The following is an 18742-nucleotide window of genomic DNA, read 5'->3' on the forward strand; positions in this document are numbered from 1 at the left end:
TCTATAAAATCTTAGAAGGTACCAGATGTTTGGAGGAGGCTGTCCCACACATCCTCGATTTTAAAGTGCATGCAAGATTTATTATAGCCATATAAATGTAATTCCAGCTTTGACTTTCATGTTCAAGAGCTGGGTGTAATCTGCAGCAGGACCTCTTGTCGAATAGAACAATTCTTATCTGTGCTGCGTTGGTCTCAATGCCAAACACTCAGAATAACCACAGGATATGACTGAACCGAGTTCTGCCCACAAACTGTTTCCCTCTAGGAAATTTTAATGTAATGTAAACACTTTCCAAGAAAAACCATTTTGCATGTAGGCAACATTCAGAAGTTAGGGTGGGAAAAGTCATGCATGACTATACAGAAACACCTGGTGTTAAGTGCCCAAGCAAAGGCCTCAAATTAGGTTTCTCTCCTACTGCTGGTTTCTGATAGTGAAAACAGACTACAACTCCTCTCCTGTCTTCCTGTCCTGACCAGCTCTGGGGTGACCTGCAGCCCACCCATTCATTTTGACCCATCTGCAAGTGGAAGTTGGGCTGTGCTTTGTACTGGGGAATTCCACATGCTAATAGAGAGCAGGAGAAGCCATCTGCCAGAGGTGAACTGAGGCTTTTTAAGTACTTTAAAATGGGTCTTCTAGCACATTCTTCAAAGTTGCCTGCAATTTAAGGAAAACTTTTTTTAAAAAAAGCTTTTATATAAAAAGTAAAGTTCTTCCTTCTTCCAGCACTAGTTACTTAACAAGAATCTATGCAGGCCTCAGAGTTGAACTTCCTGAAGGAGCACTAGGAAATGCATCCTGAAGAGACTCCTGATTTTTTTTCCCCTAAGATTAAAAGGAGACATTTCCCCTTACATGTGAACTGTCTTTCTTTTGACATAATCCAGATACCAACTGAATTCTAAATAGCTATTAATCACTTTCAATCAGTTCTTGGCAATGTAAAAATCATGATGATGTGCCTCCGACATAACTCTTGTTTTTATTGACAGTTGGTTGTCTGCCACTGTTAACGTTTTAGATGAGCACATAATAATTAAAGAAAAAAAATCACAAAATGTATAAACTGGGATGTTCATGTAGCACACACAACTGACAGCAACAGGAGAGAAGCCTTTGATGAAGATGCCAGGACTCTGGGAATGATGGGCTGCAGGTGCTAACCAGAGAGAGGCTATTATACATAATTTTTGCTGGATTACCAATTTGCTCACAGATTTTTGCGGCCATACTGGTGAGCACTGTAACGCTGCCATCTTGGAGGAATCTGTGTTGCAAATGAGGTTGGCACTTTTGACTTATTCATATAATAAATGTGTGAACTAACTCTTTGCAACCAGATGAGTATTAGCAAGAACATATTCTGCTCTATAATCTAGGTTGGCGGTTTATTCTCAATGCCATAGCAAAACCAGGAGAAAGAAAACTGGAAGAATTTTCTCAGAGACTTCTAGGACTAATTAAAAAAAATAGACGAAGAACTGATTTGAAACACATTCACGTAGGATCCAGTATCACTTCCACTTTCCAGTAAGGTACAAACAACACATGGTAGGTTCTCGTTTTCATTTTTATGTCAAATGGTTTTTCAGATATTCAATTTCACCTCCAGTTGGCATGTAGGTAACCCAGCTGATTAAAAGTATAAGGATTTGCTTTATGTTAAAATAGCCAATTAGCATTAAGAGAAAGAAAGTCAATTAAGAAGTCACTCTTCTTACAGTTTCAAAGGTGAATATTCTCATTCATCACCAAGACCTTCTTTACATAACAAAATCTACTTACTCACTTTCAGTAATAAATCTCAGGCTGGCCAAGACAATGCTAGGATTTAGGGCAATCTCAATCGAAAAGCTTAAATGATGTATAAGACTCCAAAGGATGCTATGAGCTTTAATCTGGCTTAAAATATGCAAATCTTTTTAGATTTCTTGATTAGATTCCTTTTTATTTCATTATTTGGGTACCCTGTCTTTACTAAAGTTAATCTAAATCTTATATCAGAGGTCAAGTTTATTCTTATTTTCTATTTACAACTTCTTCCAACATTTTAGTGAAGGACAAGAATCTTAGCAAAGAATCGTGTTATTTTGAGTTAGAACTCAACAATTAACTTTTTTTTTTTAAAAAAAAAAAAAGCTATGGTTTTTCAAATAAAGTAGCCTAAAATCATATATAGAGATTCTGTCCTGCCACGGAAGGGGGAGAGAACAGCAATTCACCTGTTCTCTCTGAAATGATTTGGAGATTTAGTTGGGTGACTTCCAATTTAATCTACTCACACTAATATCTATTTTCTTCAACTTTAAAGCCCTTTCCTCTGGCCTTCTTAAGCAAAATAATGAGCTATCCAGTGGGTTTCATTGCCAAGGCTGAATGCCTGTAGCCTCAGCAAGTCTGTGCAGAGTGAGCTTAGCTTTCTGTGGATCCTGACACATCTTAGATCTTTTTCCTGTCCTACCAAATCTTGGATGTCAGAAGATTCTGCTGGTGCCTTCTGGTTTAGAGGTTTGTATCAAGGATGAAGGCCCTTGGAGGCTGATGAATGCCACTGCTATTTTCACCTCTCTGTAATTGCAGTAAATGCAATTGAAAGTACTTTTATTTGAAGGCCATTTGACAGAGGGGGAGAAAACACATTTACTCTTTCAAGGCCTGTGTATTTTCCTGGGAGAAGCCTGCCTATAAAATTTGTCCTTTTATCCTTGGATAGCTATTTGGGAAATATCTCTGGGCAACGCCACCTCCTGACTGATTTCTGCAACTGGAGAACAGAGCCATGATTCACAGCCCTTCCTCTGCCCTTCCTCCTCTCCTCCTGCCTTCTCAAGACTGGAAGGTCTTTCAAGGCCCGTGTTCTTGAATCTTTCTTTTCCCCAGAAAGTTTGCATGTTTTAGCCAGAGTATTGAACTATCTTCACTGTAGAAGTTTAAGAAAGGAACTGTTTCCTAAGATCAGCGGCTAAGTTGAGGGAACAGAAATAAAAGAGAGTACTGTGAATTGGGTTTTTTTCAAGATTCTTTTCTAACGGGTCCCTTCTTGCAGGATCTCACTGACATTCAACAAGATGACTTTCATCGTCATGGGAGCGATTCACTACTTGAACACAGCTGACACATGCATACCCAACAGGACTGTCCCATGCAGAACGCAGGAAAGTCTTACTTTTGCAGGATTAAAGAAAAAAGAAGACAATGTTTATAATTTGCTAAAAGCTGTCTTTAGTCTCAAGTCATCATCCTTTCTGACCTGCCCATCAGGCATCACAGACACTTGCTGTTTTCACATCTCAGTTTCCGGGACTGTTTAAATGTTTCTTACCTATAAACAGATTCCACTCCGTGTCCAGATCGGCCTGATTCGCCAGGCAGCCTTTCATGACATTGAGGCAGTAGTTGTTGCACGGTCTCACAGCTGGAAGGCCTCGACAGTATGGGCAGTACAGCATCTTCATGAGAGCCCGGATGCACCCGGGGGTGGGGCTGACCTGCAGGTGTATCACAGAGAAAGAGAAAATCGGAAATGAGAAGGATGCAGGGAGGAAAAAGGAAGTCATTTTCTCCTTTTTAACAAAACCAGGCAAAATGTCTCTGATAAACCTCAAAGAGTTGAGCACAGTACTAAAGAGATGATAAGAACCGTTACCCTTTTGAATTCTTGCTCTTGAAGCCAGTCACTTCCCATTAAATACTTCTGCTCAACAAAGTAATATCATTTTTTTTTTTTTGGAAATGTCCCTGTCAACATTTTGATATCAATGCCACTTCAATGCAGCCCTAAACCTTAGACTCTGCCCACTGCAATAGAATGTGGAATTATAAAATGCATGTGAAAGCAATTTGCCAAGTTAAAAGCCCTGTAAAAAATGTAGGTATTATTAAAGTTTAATGTGACACCTTTAGAAAAGTTTCCAACTGGTTACTTGACCCTTTCTAAAGGAGGTTGGCAGATATACTTCCTTTGTACATAACTTTTTTGAAAGGATCAATATCAACCTGTCTGGGATTTCTAAGATCCGGGACTGCTTAGAAGCAATTGGAACTGTTAACGCATCATCTTCAGGCATTTGCCACTGGGAATTTCTGAAAAATTTGTGGAAAATGGACACTGTATGGAATGTAAGCAGAAACTCTTACAGTGATTCTGAGGAGTTACTAATCAAACAACAACACACTGCTACTTACATGAATCAGAAACACCATGCTTCTAAATGAATTGATTCTAAACCAATAAGGACTTTTAAAAATCCCATTAAAATTTCTAATCTGACTTTAAGGCCGATGAATGTTTAAGTCAGTGAAAGCATAACACAATGTAATGTTGGGACAGTAAGAAATATCTCCACATCGATGGACACTTTATTAATTGCAGTAGCTTCTTCCTATCATGCTGTTCTTCATGTAGAAGTGAAACCTGGAGATGTTTACTGTAAGCCTTTGGCTCTGTTACATTTTTTTAATGTGGGTGGGTGGGTGGGTACTGGGGATTGAACTCAGGGGCAGTAGACCACTGAGACACATCCCCAGCCCTATTTAGAATTTTATTTAAAGACAGGGTCTGAGTTGATTAGTGCCTCTCTTTTGCTGAGGCTGGCTTTGAACTTGGGATCCTCTTGTCTCAGCCTCCTGAACCCCTGGGATTATAGGCATGTACCACTGTGCCCAGTCTGTTAGAGTGTCTTAATTTTACACTGAGCATTGGCAACATCCTTGGGACATTATTTTAGGAAAGGAAGTGCTTTCTTTATTGATTGACTTAGACACTAAAATTTCCAGTCATTCTTTTGAGATTATTTTTTGAGTTTTGTCTGAAATTTTTATGAAAATTTTCAAACACAGAAAAGTTGAAAGACTTTTATAGTAAGCGCCATATCCCCACTCTTAAATTGAACGATGTATCTTTCTTCCATTTACTTTTTCCACAATCTATCCAAACCTTCTATTCATCCATTAATGCATCTTGGTTTTTTAAAATATTTATTTTTTAGTTGTAGTTGGATACAATATCTTTATTTATTTATTTATTTTTATGTGGTGCTGAAGATCTAACCCAGGGTCTCACATGTGCTAGGCAAGTACTCTACCACTGAACCACAACCCCAGCCCAATACATCTTGTTTTTAATGCCAAGGTCATTTCTTTTATTATGTATTCCAGAGTAAATCCTCTTGGATTTTTTGGCTGCTAATTTATTATTGACTTGAATTAAAGAGAATCAACATGATCAACACAAGCAAGTCAGTGCATTAAGTACCTAAAGTGAAAGAAGTAAATAAAATTGCATTCTTTATAAAGGTATTTGGAGAATGGCCTCATATTCATTAATTCTAAAACTTAATATTTCAACAACATAAAAACACCAAAAATGGAACAGAAGTGAGAAATCTGGTGACTTTTCTTTTGAGGACACATTAGTGCCATCATTTCATCTTCTCTGGATTGGCTATTTTATTGAGAATGCCAACTTTTATGCACAGTTGAGCAGAATTGTTTAAAAATTTTCTCTGAGCCACATGCATCCCAAGCAATCAACAAAACTTCAGAAGAAAAATTCTGTATTGCTGTATACTATATTAGTGTGGACTTTCAAATTCTTACCTGTTTTTCTAATTTGGCATAGTTACAAGCTTTCCTTGTAAGATTTTATTTTACAGAGTTTTGTTTTTCATAGCCCTGCAATTTCCGGCCTGCTCCATATGCTTATCTCTGGAGACCCACCTGCTTTCCCTCCTGTTGACTAAGCCATCTCCTCCTTTGACTGCTGGGTTTCTAATTTTCTTGCCATTTGTATTGTATGTCACCTTGCTTCTCCTTACTCAGTGTCCCAGTATAAACCTGGAACACTTGTCAATATTGGGGGTGCAAACTGGAGATCTCTGGGGCAGCCTCACCTGTCCTCTTCATCATTATAACCTTTACCACTCAGCACAACATGCATATTGTATAAGGTATTATGCTTAGGAGCTTGAAAATCATTAAGTGCTTTGTGATTGACCTATTATGTTTCCCAATCTCTTGGCCATACTAACATTCAAAGACACACACAAAGACACACCCACACACACACACACACACACACCCACACACACACACACACACACACACACACACACACACAAGATGGCTTTATACATCTTAGCATTCAACTGCAAGTTTTTAACTTTGCCATCAAAGGCTATTGGTTGGATTAATTCCAAAGCTTTGTTATTTTTTTAAAATTATATTGGAACCAGTACAATTTTCTCAGTCTGACATTTCAGAAGAGTCTCCAACTCAGAGTAGCAACCAACAGAGAAAATTGAGCAGACTTAATAACCTAAGAGAAAAATGTTGTTGAAGTTAAGTGTGGGTCCCTGAGCACTTTTGGAAACGACATCCTTCTTGGTCAAATAAAGGGCATTTGAAGAAGAAAACAGAGTGAGGGGATCAGAATCGAAGCTTTCATGTTCTCACAAGACATTTTTTGAGCTTGCACAACTGCATGCCTGAATTAAAATTTAAAGATTATCACTTCAAAATGAAGACTTTTAGAAGCCAGCTTCTGAACATTTAATTTAGCCTTCTAAATGCCAATTATGTGAAGTGTGACTTCTATTTTTAATAGTGTCTTATCATTGTATTACAACTACTATTCAAAAATTTGTTTTATTTTTTTATTTTTTTTAAATATTTTAAAATATTTTTAAAAATATTTTAAAATATTTTGATGGACCTTTATTTTATTCATTTATTTATATGCAGTGCTGAGAATTGAATCCAGTGCTTTATTTTGAAATTAATATAGACTCACATGAAGCTGAAGAAATAGTAAAGAAATAGTAAAGTCATGGGTACCCTTGTTTCATGTTCCTTCGAAGGCAAGATCCTACCCAGCCGTACTACGATATCAAGTTGAAGGGATGGACATTATTACATTGCTGCTAACCAATCCATAGATCTCCAGTTTTCATTCTTTTAAAACAGTGAAGCTTTGTGTGTGCACACACAGTTCTATGCAGTTTTATCCCATGTACAGATTTGTGTCACCCCCACCAACATACATAACCATTCTGTGAGTACTGTGATACCTCTACCTCATGATCTGTCCCTGTCACCTGGCAGCCACCAATCTATTTCTCATCTGTATGATTTTGTCATTTCAAGAATGCTATATAAATGGGATAATCTGGTATGTAACCTTTTGACTTTGGCTTTCTTTTTCTCACTAAGCATAATGCCCTGAAGGTCCGCACAAGTTCTTTCATGCATTAATAGTGCATCCTTTTTTATTGCCAAGTAGTATCCCATTGTTGGCTATCCAGAGTTTTTAAACTATTCACCCACTGAAAAATAACTGGGTTGTTTCTAGTACTTTGTTAGTGGGCATAAAATTGCTATGAACATTCATGTACAGGTTTTTGCATAAGCCTAAATCTATCTTTTTAGAACTAAGTACTAAGAGTATAAATGATAGTTCATAACATCAGTACAATGTATAGTTTTATAAGAAACTGTCAAGTATTTTCTAGAGTGTCTGTATTAGTTTACATTTCCAACAGTGATCTGTGAGAGATCCATTTTTTTTCTACATCCTTGTCAGTATTTGAGTGATCACTGATTTTGATTTTTTAAATTTTAACCATTCCTATATGTATATCATCTATTTGAATTTTATTGTGATTTTTTCCTCTGGATAATGCCTACCAGCATTCTAACCTGAATGGGTTCCAATTAATATCAGATCACCAATCATTCACTAGCAAGTCTCTGAACAATATGCAAAAATCTCAAAGTCTGAAATATAAATAAGTCTGCACATTTAGCAAAACCAACAGAAAAGAAAACTCACAAATTTTAAAAGCTAATAACATCTCAAACACACACAGTCACACATTTGTAAATTTTATGAACCATCAGGAAAAAATTTCTTACTATAAAAAGTTTGTTCTTTTAGCAACAACAAAGAATACAATCTCTTTTAAAGAAAAAAGTATTGAAATGATTCTTTTAGCTTGGTGTTGCAAATTTTTGTTTTTGTTTGAAAAGCACAGTTGTGGCTTCCCTGATATTCAAGGTAGACTGGGAGATACACTTGCATAAAATCATACATGTATGATGATTTATTTTGTAATTATTTGAGCTCTCACCTGACATTCACGACCCTTTACCAAGAATGTGCAATATTAGAAGAAAAAAAGCAGTCAGTGGCCACTCTGCTCCCATACCACTCTTGGAAAGAGGACAAAAGTTTTTGAGTCAACTGAGTAAGATTTCTGTGTAGATTTCTGAGATTCCTGACATTTTGGGTTTAGTCTTATTTTAAGTGCTGCTGCTGTTCGTGTATAATCAATCACTTATAAATGATCATTTAATACTTAATATTATAATTGACAATGATAATACAATTGATAACCTTGTAAAATAACTGAAAAGTAAATAAAGTAATGTAAAAATACCTGAGCTCTTACTTTGAAACCTTATGGCTATCCTGATGAGTTTATTTGTTTGTTTGTTTGTTTTTGAAGGTTAGAGCCTGACACATTAGAATATGATCAGACATACAATAAAGAGCACAATAAAGCCATATTGAAAGATAGGACAAAAGCTTATCTACCTGGCTAGTCGGATATGTCAAAATGTTACAGCAAATGATTCTTACGTTTTATCAATGGGATTTGAAGCATGGCATATCCTTAGCCTTATAATAGCAATTCATTTCAGGCTTCTCATATTTGGACCAATATTCATACACTGGTGCTCACATTAGCAATTCCTAGTCAGGGTAAAATAACACTGTCTCTTAAATTACTAAAAATCAGAGAAACACAGGAAAGTCATAAATCCGTATGTACACACAGGGTACATACACCTAGAAAGGGCTCCCTTGCACGGGAGTCACATGACTTAAACAAATAAACCCATCTCTCTTTACCTCTCCAAGGATAAACAAGCCGGTGCAAGTGAGTTATGTACCTAGAATAAACTCTCAATGTGATTTCAAGTAAGAGCTGATGCCATCTCTCACAGTTTCTGATGTACAGTTATATTAAGTAATGAGACATTTCTGTTCACGATCTTGATATCTCCAGAAGGGTTTTCTGGAGTCTTCAAGTATGATTAAATGGCATTCAAGTTAATTTTCATGTTAAGTAATTTTAATTATTTAATTCTTTAACCATCAGTAACATGTAAATAGGCTTTGTAGTAAGTTCGTGGGGATTTAAATTTCTACATATGAGGGTCCAGGGTGTGCAGCATAAGGGAACTCAGGAAAGGACGCTTGGCACAGAACTGGGACCCAGGGCCTGGCAGGATGGTTCCTGAAGGAAGCCGTGCATGAAGATGAGGTACAGCACAGGACTGGAAAGGCAGGGAGGGCCAAGCACAGTGGCCTCTTCACTCAAGAAATTATGAAGCTAGCACAAAAGATGACAGAATCAACTTTTCCAAACTCTGGAATATACCAAAAACTTACAGCAGCCAGGAGAGTACTTACTCAAGAGAAGAGACTGCTAAGTTGAAGCTTAGATGCATTGCTAAAGCTCACATCTTAAGGAATTTAAAACATTGCAATCAAAGTATTTTGTCTGACCACAGTGGAATCAAAGCTAGGAATCAATAGCAGGAGACAACTATAAAATTCACAAATATGTGAAAACTAAATCATATGGTCTTATACAACAGTAGGTTGAAGAATAAATCACCAGGGAAGTTAGAAATCACATAGATGAGGAAAAACGAAAATACAACATGCCAAAATATATAGCCATAAATGCCTACATTGAAAGAGAACAAAAATCTTAAATCTTTGATCTAATGTTATACCTTAAGGAAGGAGCTAAAGAAAGAAAACAGGGTGTAGGGTAAGAGATAGGGAAGGAACTGGAGACAACGCTGGTAAGTGAAATAAGCTGGACCAGGAAGTCAAAGGTTGAATGTTTTCTCTAATATGCAGACACTAGATCAAAATGAAAGGAAAAAAATATAGATAAAGTGGTGGGGACGGGGAATTGGTCCATGAAAATAAGAGATCAGTGGAATAGAGGAAGAGGTCTGAGGTGGGAGAGGAGGAATGGGAAAGGGAAGAACAGTGGAGTTAATCTGATGAAACTTTGCTATGTACATATGTGGATATACCACAGTGAGTCTCATCTTTATGTATATCCACAAGACTCTAGTCAAAAAGAACTGTAAATAGATAGAAGAAAGATCAGTAGAATAGATCAGTACTGGGGACTGAATTGGTACAAACTGTATCCCATGCTTGCAAGATTATGTCAAAATGAACCCTAATATCGTGTGTAACGAAAACAAACTGATTTAAAGAAGAAAAAGGAGAAGAAAGCTAACCCAAAGCTAGCAAAAGGAAGTAAATGGATAATAATAATTTTAAAAAGCAAAGAAACAGCAGAGAAGTTCAATGAATCCATCAGGTGTTTCTTTGAGAAGATTAACAAAACTGATAAATTTTTAGGTAGAATAACAATAAAAACAAAACAAAACAACAAATACATAAAAAAAAACAGGATAAAGAAACCAGTGAAGACATTCCTGCTAACCTTACATAGATTTAAAACATGGTGATATTAAATGATATAAAAATACGATAAACAACATGCTGCAGGGAGTAGAATAGCTTTCTCCCCAAATGCATACCCACCCAGAACCTACAAACATGAACTTGTTTGAAAACAGCATCTTAGTAGATATAAATAAAGTGAGGGTTGAGATAAAACCATACTTGATTAAGGGACCAAAATCTAACTAGTGTCCTTAGGCCAGGACACATACAGACACCAAAGAAGGTGAGATGAGATGGAGGCAGAGGCTGGAGTGGTGCCTCTCAAGCAAGGACACACAGGAGTCCTGGCAACCAGCCAGAAAAGCTGGGAGGGAGGCATGAACCATCTCCCCTCTCAGCAGCCACAAGAAAATGCCTCGATTTCTGCTCCTGACCTTGATCTCTGACTTCTAGCCATCTGAACTAGGAGTTCATTAACTTCTGTTGCTGTAAACAACCCAGTTTGTGGGAACATTATGCATAAGCCAACAAATTAGATAACATTTTTTTTATTACTAACACTTTTTATGGTTTTATTTTTTTTGTTTATGTCTTAAATAGTGATTTATTTTTTATTTATTTCTTTTTTTTAATTATTAGTTGTTCAAGACATTACATAGTTCTTGACATATCATATTTCATACATTTAATTCAAGTGGGTTATGAACTCCCATTCTTACCCCGTTTACAGATTGCAGAATCGCATTGGTTACACATCCACGTTTTTACATATTGCCATACTATTGTCTGTTGTATTCTGTTGCCTTTCTTATCCTCTACTATCCCCCCTCCCCCACTCCCCTCCCATCTTCTCTCTCTACCCCCTCTACTGTGATTCATTTCTCTCCCTTGTTTTTTTTCCCCTTTCCCCTCACTTCCTCTTATATGTAATTTTGTATAACAATGAGGGTCTTCTTCCATTTCCATGCAATTTCCCTTCTCTCTCCCTTTCCCTCTCACCTCTAACCTTGATAAAGTAGATAAATTCTTAGAGACACAACCTACAAGACTGAACCAGGAAGTGATAAAAACACAAATAGATGTGTAACAAATAAAGAGATTGTGATTCTGCAATCTGTACCATCAGAAAAATGAGAAATTATACCCCCATTGATTCAAATGTATGAATTTCCAAGATCATTGTAATGTCATATGTAGCTAATAAAAAAAAGAGAGATTGAGTCAGAAAAAAAAAATCCACCCCCTCAAAAACAAAACAAAACAAAATGAACAAAAAACAAAAACAAACTTCCAGTCCAGATGGCTTCCCTGGTAAATTTACCAAACATTAAAGAAGAATTGTCCAACATCCTTCTGAAACTATTTGAAAACAGAAGATGAGGGGAGATTTCCTCACTCAGACTAAGAGGCCAGCACTACCTAATACCAAAGCTAGAGAACAAATAAGGAAAGCAATCTATGGACCAAAACATCTTACAAATGCAGATTAAAAGAATCCTCAACAAAATACTAGCATGGCAAATTTAATAGCATATTAGAAAGATTACACTCCATAACTAACTGTGATTTATTCCAGAAAAGCAAAGGTAGTTCAAAATAAGAAAAACTGGTGAATATATTACATTATATTAATAGAAAAAAGGGAAAAAATATGTGGCTAGACTAACTGAAAAATTTATGGGTGGGGGGAGGTGACTTTTTTTGTTTTCTAGAAGAAAAGACATTTGACAAAATCCAACACACTATCATGAAACACCAAACAACAAAGAATAAAAGGGAACTTTCTAAACATGATCAGCGCCACTTATGAAAACCACAGCTAACATCATACTCTGAAAAACTGCAAGATTCCTCCCTATGTTCAGGATGTGACAAGCAGCTCTCAATTCACCACTATTATTCAACTTTATGTTGAAATTCTAGCCAGTCATTAAATAAGAAAAAAAATAGCAGGCATCCACACTGGAAAAGAAGAATTAAACTATCTCTATTCCCAGATGACATGAGCCTATATATATGTGAAATCCCAAAGCAGCTCTATACAACAAACAAAAACCATAAGAGCTCATGAATGAATCCAGCAAAGTTTCAGGGTAACATATCAACACATAAAATCTGTTGTGTTTTGTATGCTAGCAATGAGCAATCTGAGAAGGAAATTAAAAAACCCATTTCCTTGGCATCCAAAATAATAAATACCTATGCCTAGGGATAATTTAACCAATAATTTAACACACTTTTACTCTTAAAATTATAAAACTTTGTTGAAAGGAATTATAAAAGACTCAAATAAATGGAAAGATGTTTCATGTTCATGGATTAGAAGATTTGATATTGTATTAATATTACTCAAAAGAATAAATTTATAGATTAATTATAATCTCTACCAAAATTCTAACAATTTTTCCTTGAAGAAATGGGAAAAAGTGATATTTAAATTCACACGGAATTATAAGGGGCCCAAATAATCAAAACAAACTTGAAAAAGTAGAAAAAAAATGGAGAACACATACTTACTGATTTCAAAACTCACTTTAAAACTAAAGTGGTCAAACTGCTGGCATTATCCTGTAATGCCACTCTTGGTTACATATGCAAAAGAATTTAAAACAGGTTCTCAAAGAGATATTTACCTTCCTATATTCACCACAGTCTTATTTGCAAAGGCTAAGAGGTAAGAACAACTTAACTTCCATGGATGGATGACTAGTAAATGTATAAATGGAATATTATTTTAGCCTCAGAAAGAAGGAAATCCTATAATAAGCTGTAATATGGATTAACTTGAAGACATTATTCTCAGTGAAATAAGCTTGTTGGAAGAATACAATGTGGAATATCTAAAGAAGACTAACTCATAGCATGGAGTAGAATGGTGGTTTTAGGGGGTTTGGGGGTGGGAAAATGGGAGGTTGCTATTCAATGGATATAGAAATTTAGTTGTGTAGAATAAAAATATTCTAGAGATGTGCTCTACAACAATGTGCATATAGTTAATGATATTATACTAAAAAGTTTTTAGAGTAGATCTCATGTCCTAAGTTTTTTATACACCAGCACAATGGTCCTGGCAAAAGGAAAGACATATAGATCAGTGAATCCATACCTTTAAGTTCAATTGATTTTCAACAAAGTGCCAAGACCATTAATTGGAGGAAAAGAACAGTCTTGTCAACAAATTGTATTGGGACAATGGGATTCCACATGAGAAAGAATGGAGGTGGTCTTTTTTTCTGTCATTTTTGTCATTCTTCATGACACATACAAAAATAACTCAAAATGGAGCCATGATTTAAATGTGAGAACAAGAGTTAAAAAATGTTTCAAGAAATATGGGGTGAATCTTCATGATCTTGGGTTTGGCAATGGATTTTTAGATGATACTATTAAAAAACTAGATAACTATTCTTTTGTGTGAGTAGTTCAAAGGACATTATCAAGGAAGTAGAAGGACAACCTACAGATAGGAGAAAATATTTACAAATCATATATCTGATAAAGGTCTAGTATCAAAAATATATATGCATGTGTATATATGAACTCTATACATATATAAACTCCTACAACTCAACACAGAAAACATAAACAACTCAATAAAAATCCAACAAAGGACATGAATAGACATTTTTCCACATATGATATGTAAAAGGCTAACAGACTTATGAAAAGATGCTCAATATCATTAGTAGGGAAATGCAAATTAAAATGAGATACTTCTTTATATCACTACAATGGCTAAAATAAAAGATAATAACAAGTGTTGGTACAGATATAGAGAAATTAGAACCCAAAAATATTGCTCATGGAATGGAGAAGGGTGTAGTAACTGGGTTCTTTAAAAAGTTAAACCTAGAACAACCACATGGTTCAGCCATTTACTCCTTATTATATGCCCAAAGAAATGAAGGCATATACCACAATAAAACTTGTACATAAATATTTATAAAATCATTGCTAATAATTCCAAACTGGAAACAACCCAAATTGTCCACAACTGATTAATGGATTGACACAATGTGGTATATCTGTACAATTCAAAGGAATAAAATTCTGATTTATGCTGCATCAAGGAAGAACTATGAAAGCATCATACTGAGTTGATGGAAGCCTGTCACAGAAGATCACAGATGACTCTGTTCATAATATCCAGAACAGGCAGATGCACAGTGACAGAAAATTGGTGGTGGTTGCCAGGGGCTGGAGTGAAGAAGGAGTGGGAGCAGGGGTGGGGCTGGAGAGTGCCTGCTGATGGGTACAAAGTTTACCTTTCCTGCGATGAACACGCTCTAAAATTAGATTATGGAAGCACTGGTGGTCGTCAACTCTGTAAATATGCTAAAAACTCTTGACATCTTCACTTTAAGATTGATGGTTGGTAAAGTATATCTCAAGAAAGCCATTTGAAAAAGAGAGATGAACTTTTAACAAATGAATTCCTACTCCCATATTTATAAGCAGTATGGGAAGCAGGCCTGGGGATGTAGTTCAATGCTAGAGCATGTGCTTCCCATGGACAAGGCCAGGTTCTATGCTCAGAACAACAACAACAAAAGGGGATTTCAGGGATAGCTACACAATTCTTTGACACTAACTAAAGGCTGTGTTTAGGTATGTAGTTTTACAAAAAAAAAAAAAAAAAGCCCTTAATATTAATCATGAGTTATATGATATCAAAAACTATTGGATGTGCATGACCTGAATGATAGTTAATATTGTCTCTCTCAAGAAGTCACCCATTATTTCAGTGGTTGCTAATGGTTTGGAAGAGATGAATTTCCATGCATACACACGATAAAGCTTTGGGCCTTCTATTTAGTTTGAATACTGATTAAAATATGCATGCTCCAAGACTATCTTCTCTTCATCTTGTATCATTGAGAGTGAACAAGGATGAGACAGGAAACAATTATGAATTGTAAATCAGAGCCAGAAGGAAAAATGTTCTCTACACGGATAACAAATGTTTTTAGTGCCACTGTGATAAAAATTCGGTCTATTTTTTAAAAATTAATTTACTTATTAACCAGAAACCACCCCTAAAAAGCACAAGGTTGATGAAGCATTTGCAAGTCATGAAATGATGACTGAACTTTCTGGATCTGGGAGAAAAGGAATGGGCATCATTTGCATGCCTAATAACCATAACTGCAGGATTTCCAAAGCCAAGTTTAAGTGACATCAATGTTGTAGAACGCTTCAAAACAAATCCAAGATGTGGGAAATAAGTTAAGTTCTATGTCAATTCTTGCCAATCCTATGTTAATATCTGTCAGATTTTGTCACAAATTCAATGTTACCTCCATCCAATTGCTATATTTGGTTGTATTCCTAAGAACATAAATAAAACTGCCATAGAAGTCAGTAAATGTATGTTATTATTCACTCAAACTGGAATAGTTCCAAATAGCACTTAAATAAATTATATGCACACACATACACACACACACACACACACACACGGATGAATATTATTCATCCATTAGAATGAAATAGCTTTTTCTGGGAGTTAAATACATATTTCAGAGGACTTTCTAATGTGTTTACCCAATAGAACACAACATCATTTTAATTTTACCTTACTGTACCATAATGAGGTCTTGGTGAAATTTCTTTTTATTTGGGCAGTCTGCTTGACATTCAGAAACTTACCCAATTGTAAATTTTCAAAACGTGAGCAGAGAATATGAAACAAGATCCCTAAGTGTCTCATGGAGGAATAAATGTCTTCCTTAGTCAGAAATTATAGCTTAAATATTACTTCATTTAGAAGAAACTTTTTAGCAGTGATATTAAATATGAGTCACTGAATTGAGAATCCACTTTGCAAATGCTATGAATTTTCAGCCTCGGTACAGTAACATTAACAAACTTGTAATATATCTGTCTATGTATATACCAGCTGATTCTAAAATAAGGGGGTGTGTTTTCAAGAACATAAAAACAAAGCAGTCACTCAGGAGCATCTTCAGATGCTTAGTAAAAGTGACTCACATGATAAGAGGTGGATAATACTAAATGTGCCTGATACACAAGGAACATTGACAAACACCACATTATGGTGTTTTGATGATCTCTGATGGACAATAAATGGATAGGAAATTTTTGTTAGTACTGTCTATTCACCACTATCTATCTGTTAATTCTTTTTGTGATGGTTGAGAAACACAGAGATAGTGAAGAACCCCATTTCGTTAGTAATAGTCCAGGGGGAAATGCACCATAAGAAATCCTCACTGCTATTTTAGTTTGGCTAGTTTTACTTTTTGGTTATTTTCCTCCCCCTTTACTGAGATACCTCCTGCTGTTAGTTTTGGGCACTATTTTTCAATTCCTCTTCTTGTAGTGTTTTGTTCAAAATGCTTTGCAGAGTTGGTTTTCTTGCTGCGAATTCTTTTAGCTTTTGTAACTCCAGAAGAATGGGAACAGGGGCTAGGGTTGCAGCTCAGTGGTAGTGCACCTGCCTGGCAGATGTGAGGCACTGAGTTCGATCCTCAGCACCATATAAAAATAAATAAGATAAAAATAAAGGTATTGTGAAAAAAAATGGGAACAGACCTCAAGATGGAATATCAAGACCATGGAGAAACTATCATCCTTGGAGTCTTCACCAATTTAACATTACTGTTAGTTTTATCTTAATTAAACATCTTCTAAGGACAACCTGACAAGAGCCTGTGGAGGATTATTATGCAAGATTTTATAAAAGGAATTACAGGGAGAATTTGTGGAAGGGTAATACCAAGAATGCTTCTCATTTTCCTGCATCAAGGTGCTATAAAAGATTGTTCCTCCAAATAATGCAGAGTCACTTGTATAATTCTCCAGTATCATAAGGGATTTACTTTGAAGGCTGAACAATTTCATTTGTAAGTTATAGAAAAAAGTAATATTACCTTATAGTAATTACTTTAAAAATGATCCTATGTAAGGAAAAGTGATTAGATTTTCTTGATGTCTTCTCCAACATTACCGCAATTTTTCTCCAAGGAGGTCCTCTGAATTAAATGGCCCTGATGCACATGTTAAGACCACTATAAGTAAAAAGGAAGGGGCTATAAAGAAGTTAACTGAGATTGCTTATTGCCTATTATATCAATAAATACAATTTTATGTGACAGATTATTAATTGATTCATAAACATTTTAGAAAACTTTAATATCATGTGTAGGTATTAAAGATATGATGCTCTTATCCATTTCTGTTGTAGCCACCGAGCCCTTGTTAGGAATATATCTCCCCTGGTCCCATTTTCCTATGAAAAATCCTATTAGATTTATGTTATTTCAATTCACACTGCCAATTTCAGGAACATCATCCATCATTAATTCCTATATTTAAAAATAATTTTATGAAACTACTGCTTAAGTTTTAGGTCAAAGCTCAAATGAAATATTAAGCATAATTTTATTGAGTTCTATAAACATTTTCCACATTGTGCTAGGTTCTACAGATTACTAAAAATATAATTTGAAATGTTCCCAAGGAGTTTGTTGTGCTTAAACAGGATTATTGCATAGTTTACATGGTATAAAATCCTAATGGCACAATCAGCTTATTACATATTGTCATGGAAGTGCTAACACAGGAAGAGTTGTCCCCTTGACTACAAATGGATCGTCATTTGGTAGTTAAATGTGCCACATATTATAAAATATGCCTTTCAGGACACTGATGTAAACTTCTAAAACTTACAAGAGTTAATTCTATTACAGAGGGATCCTAGTTTGTCCATAGGAAAAAAAAAATCTTAAATACGGATAACAACTGAGTTTTACTATATATTTTGGTCAGTATTTTCCTTATCCTGGGGCTTCTGACGCTAATCTCTGGCTAAAATAGAAAAATATCAAATGTAATTATTGTACTAAGAAAGAACAATTAAATTAATCTTTTCAAGTCCTTCTTGAAGGAAGTGTTAAGGTTTTCTTTCCAAGTTTTTTCACTGGTATTCTCTTTTTAAACTCCCCGCTCCCCAGATTACATCAGGAGAGCTGTGTTCGTCTAATGTGTTTTTGCCTTACAGACAACACATTTTCTTTTATAATGCACACAGATTATTTGTCCTTCAATTTTGGTTTGTTTTTGCAGGCTTTGAAGATATTTTAAATGATTCAAATGCTGTTTACTGTGCTAAAGGAAAATGAATTGAGAGAACTCTATAGAGCTTTATTTCTTCTGAAAATTTCTATCAAAATATGTAATAGCAATTCCAATAGCAATGCCAACTGAACTCCT

At 35.5% G+C, this 18742-nt stretch overlaps 1 protein-coding gene across 2 annotated transcripts in view; it reads right to left on the reverse strand.

Moving 5' to 3' along the window:
* Positions 1–18742, reverse strand: part of GPC6 (glypican 6) — a 1075249-nt gene that overhangs the window by 354624 nt on the left and 701883 nt on the right. For both annotated transcript variants that reach the window (XM_081287406.1, XM_081287407.1), the window contains exon 4: positions 3329–3494. In XM_081287406.1, the coding sequence (XP_081143532.1) occupies positions 3329–3494 (166 nt within the window). The remainder of the gene's footprint in view (positions 1–3328; positions 3495–18742) is intronic.

The sequence above is a fragment of the Spermophilus citellus genome (genome assembly GCF_964194105.1).
Source record: "Spermophilus citellus genome assembly, chromosome: 1".
NCBI lineage: Eukaryota > Metazoa > Chordata > Mammalia > Rodentia > Sciuridae > Spermophilus > Spermophilus citellus.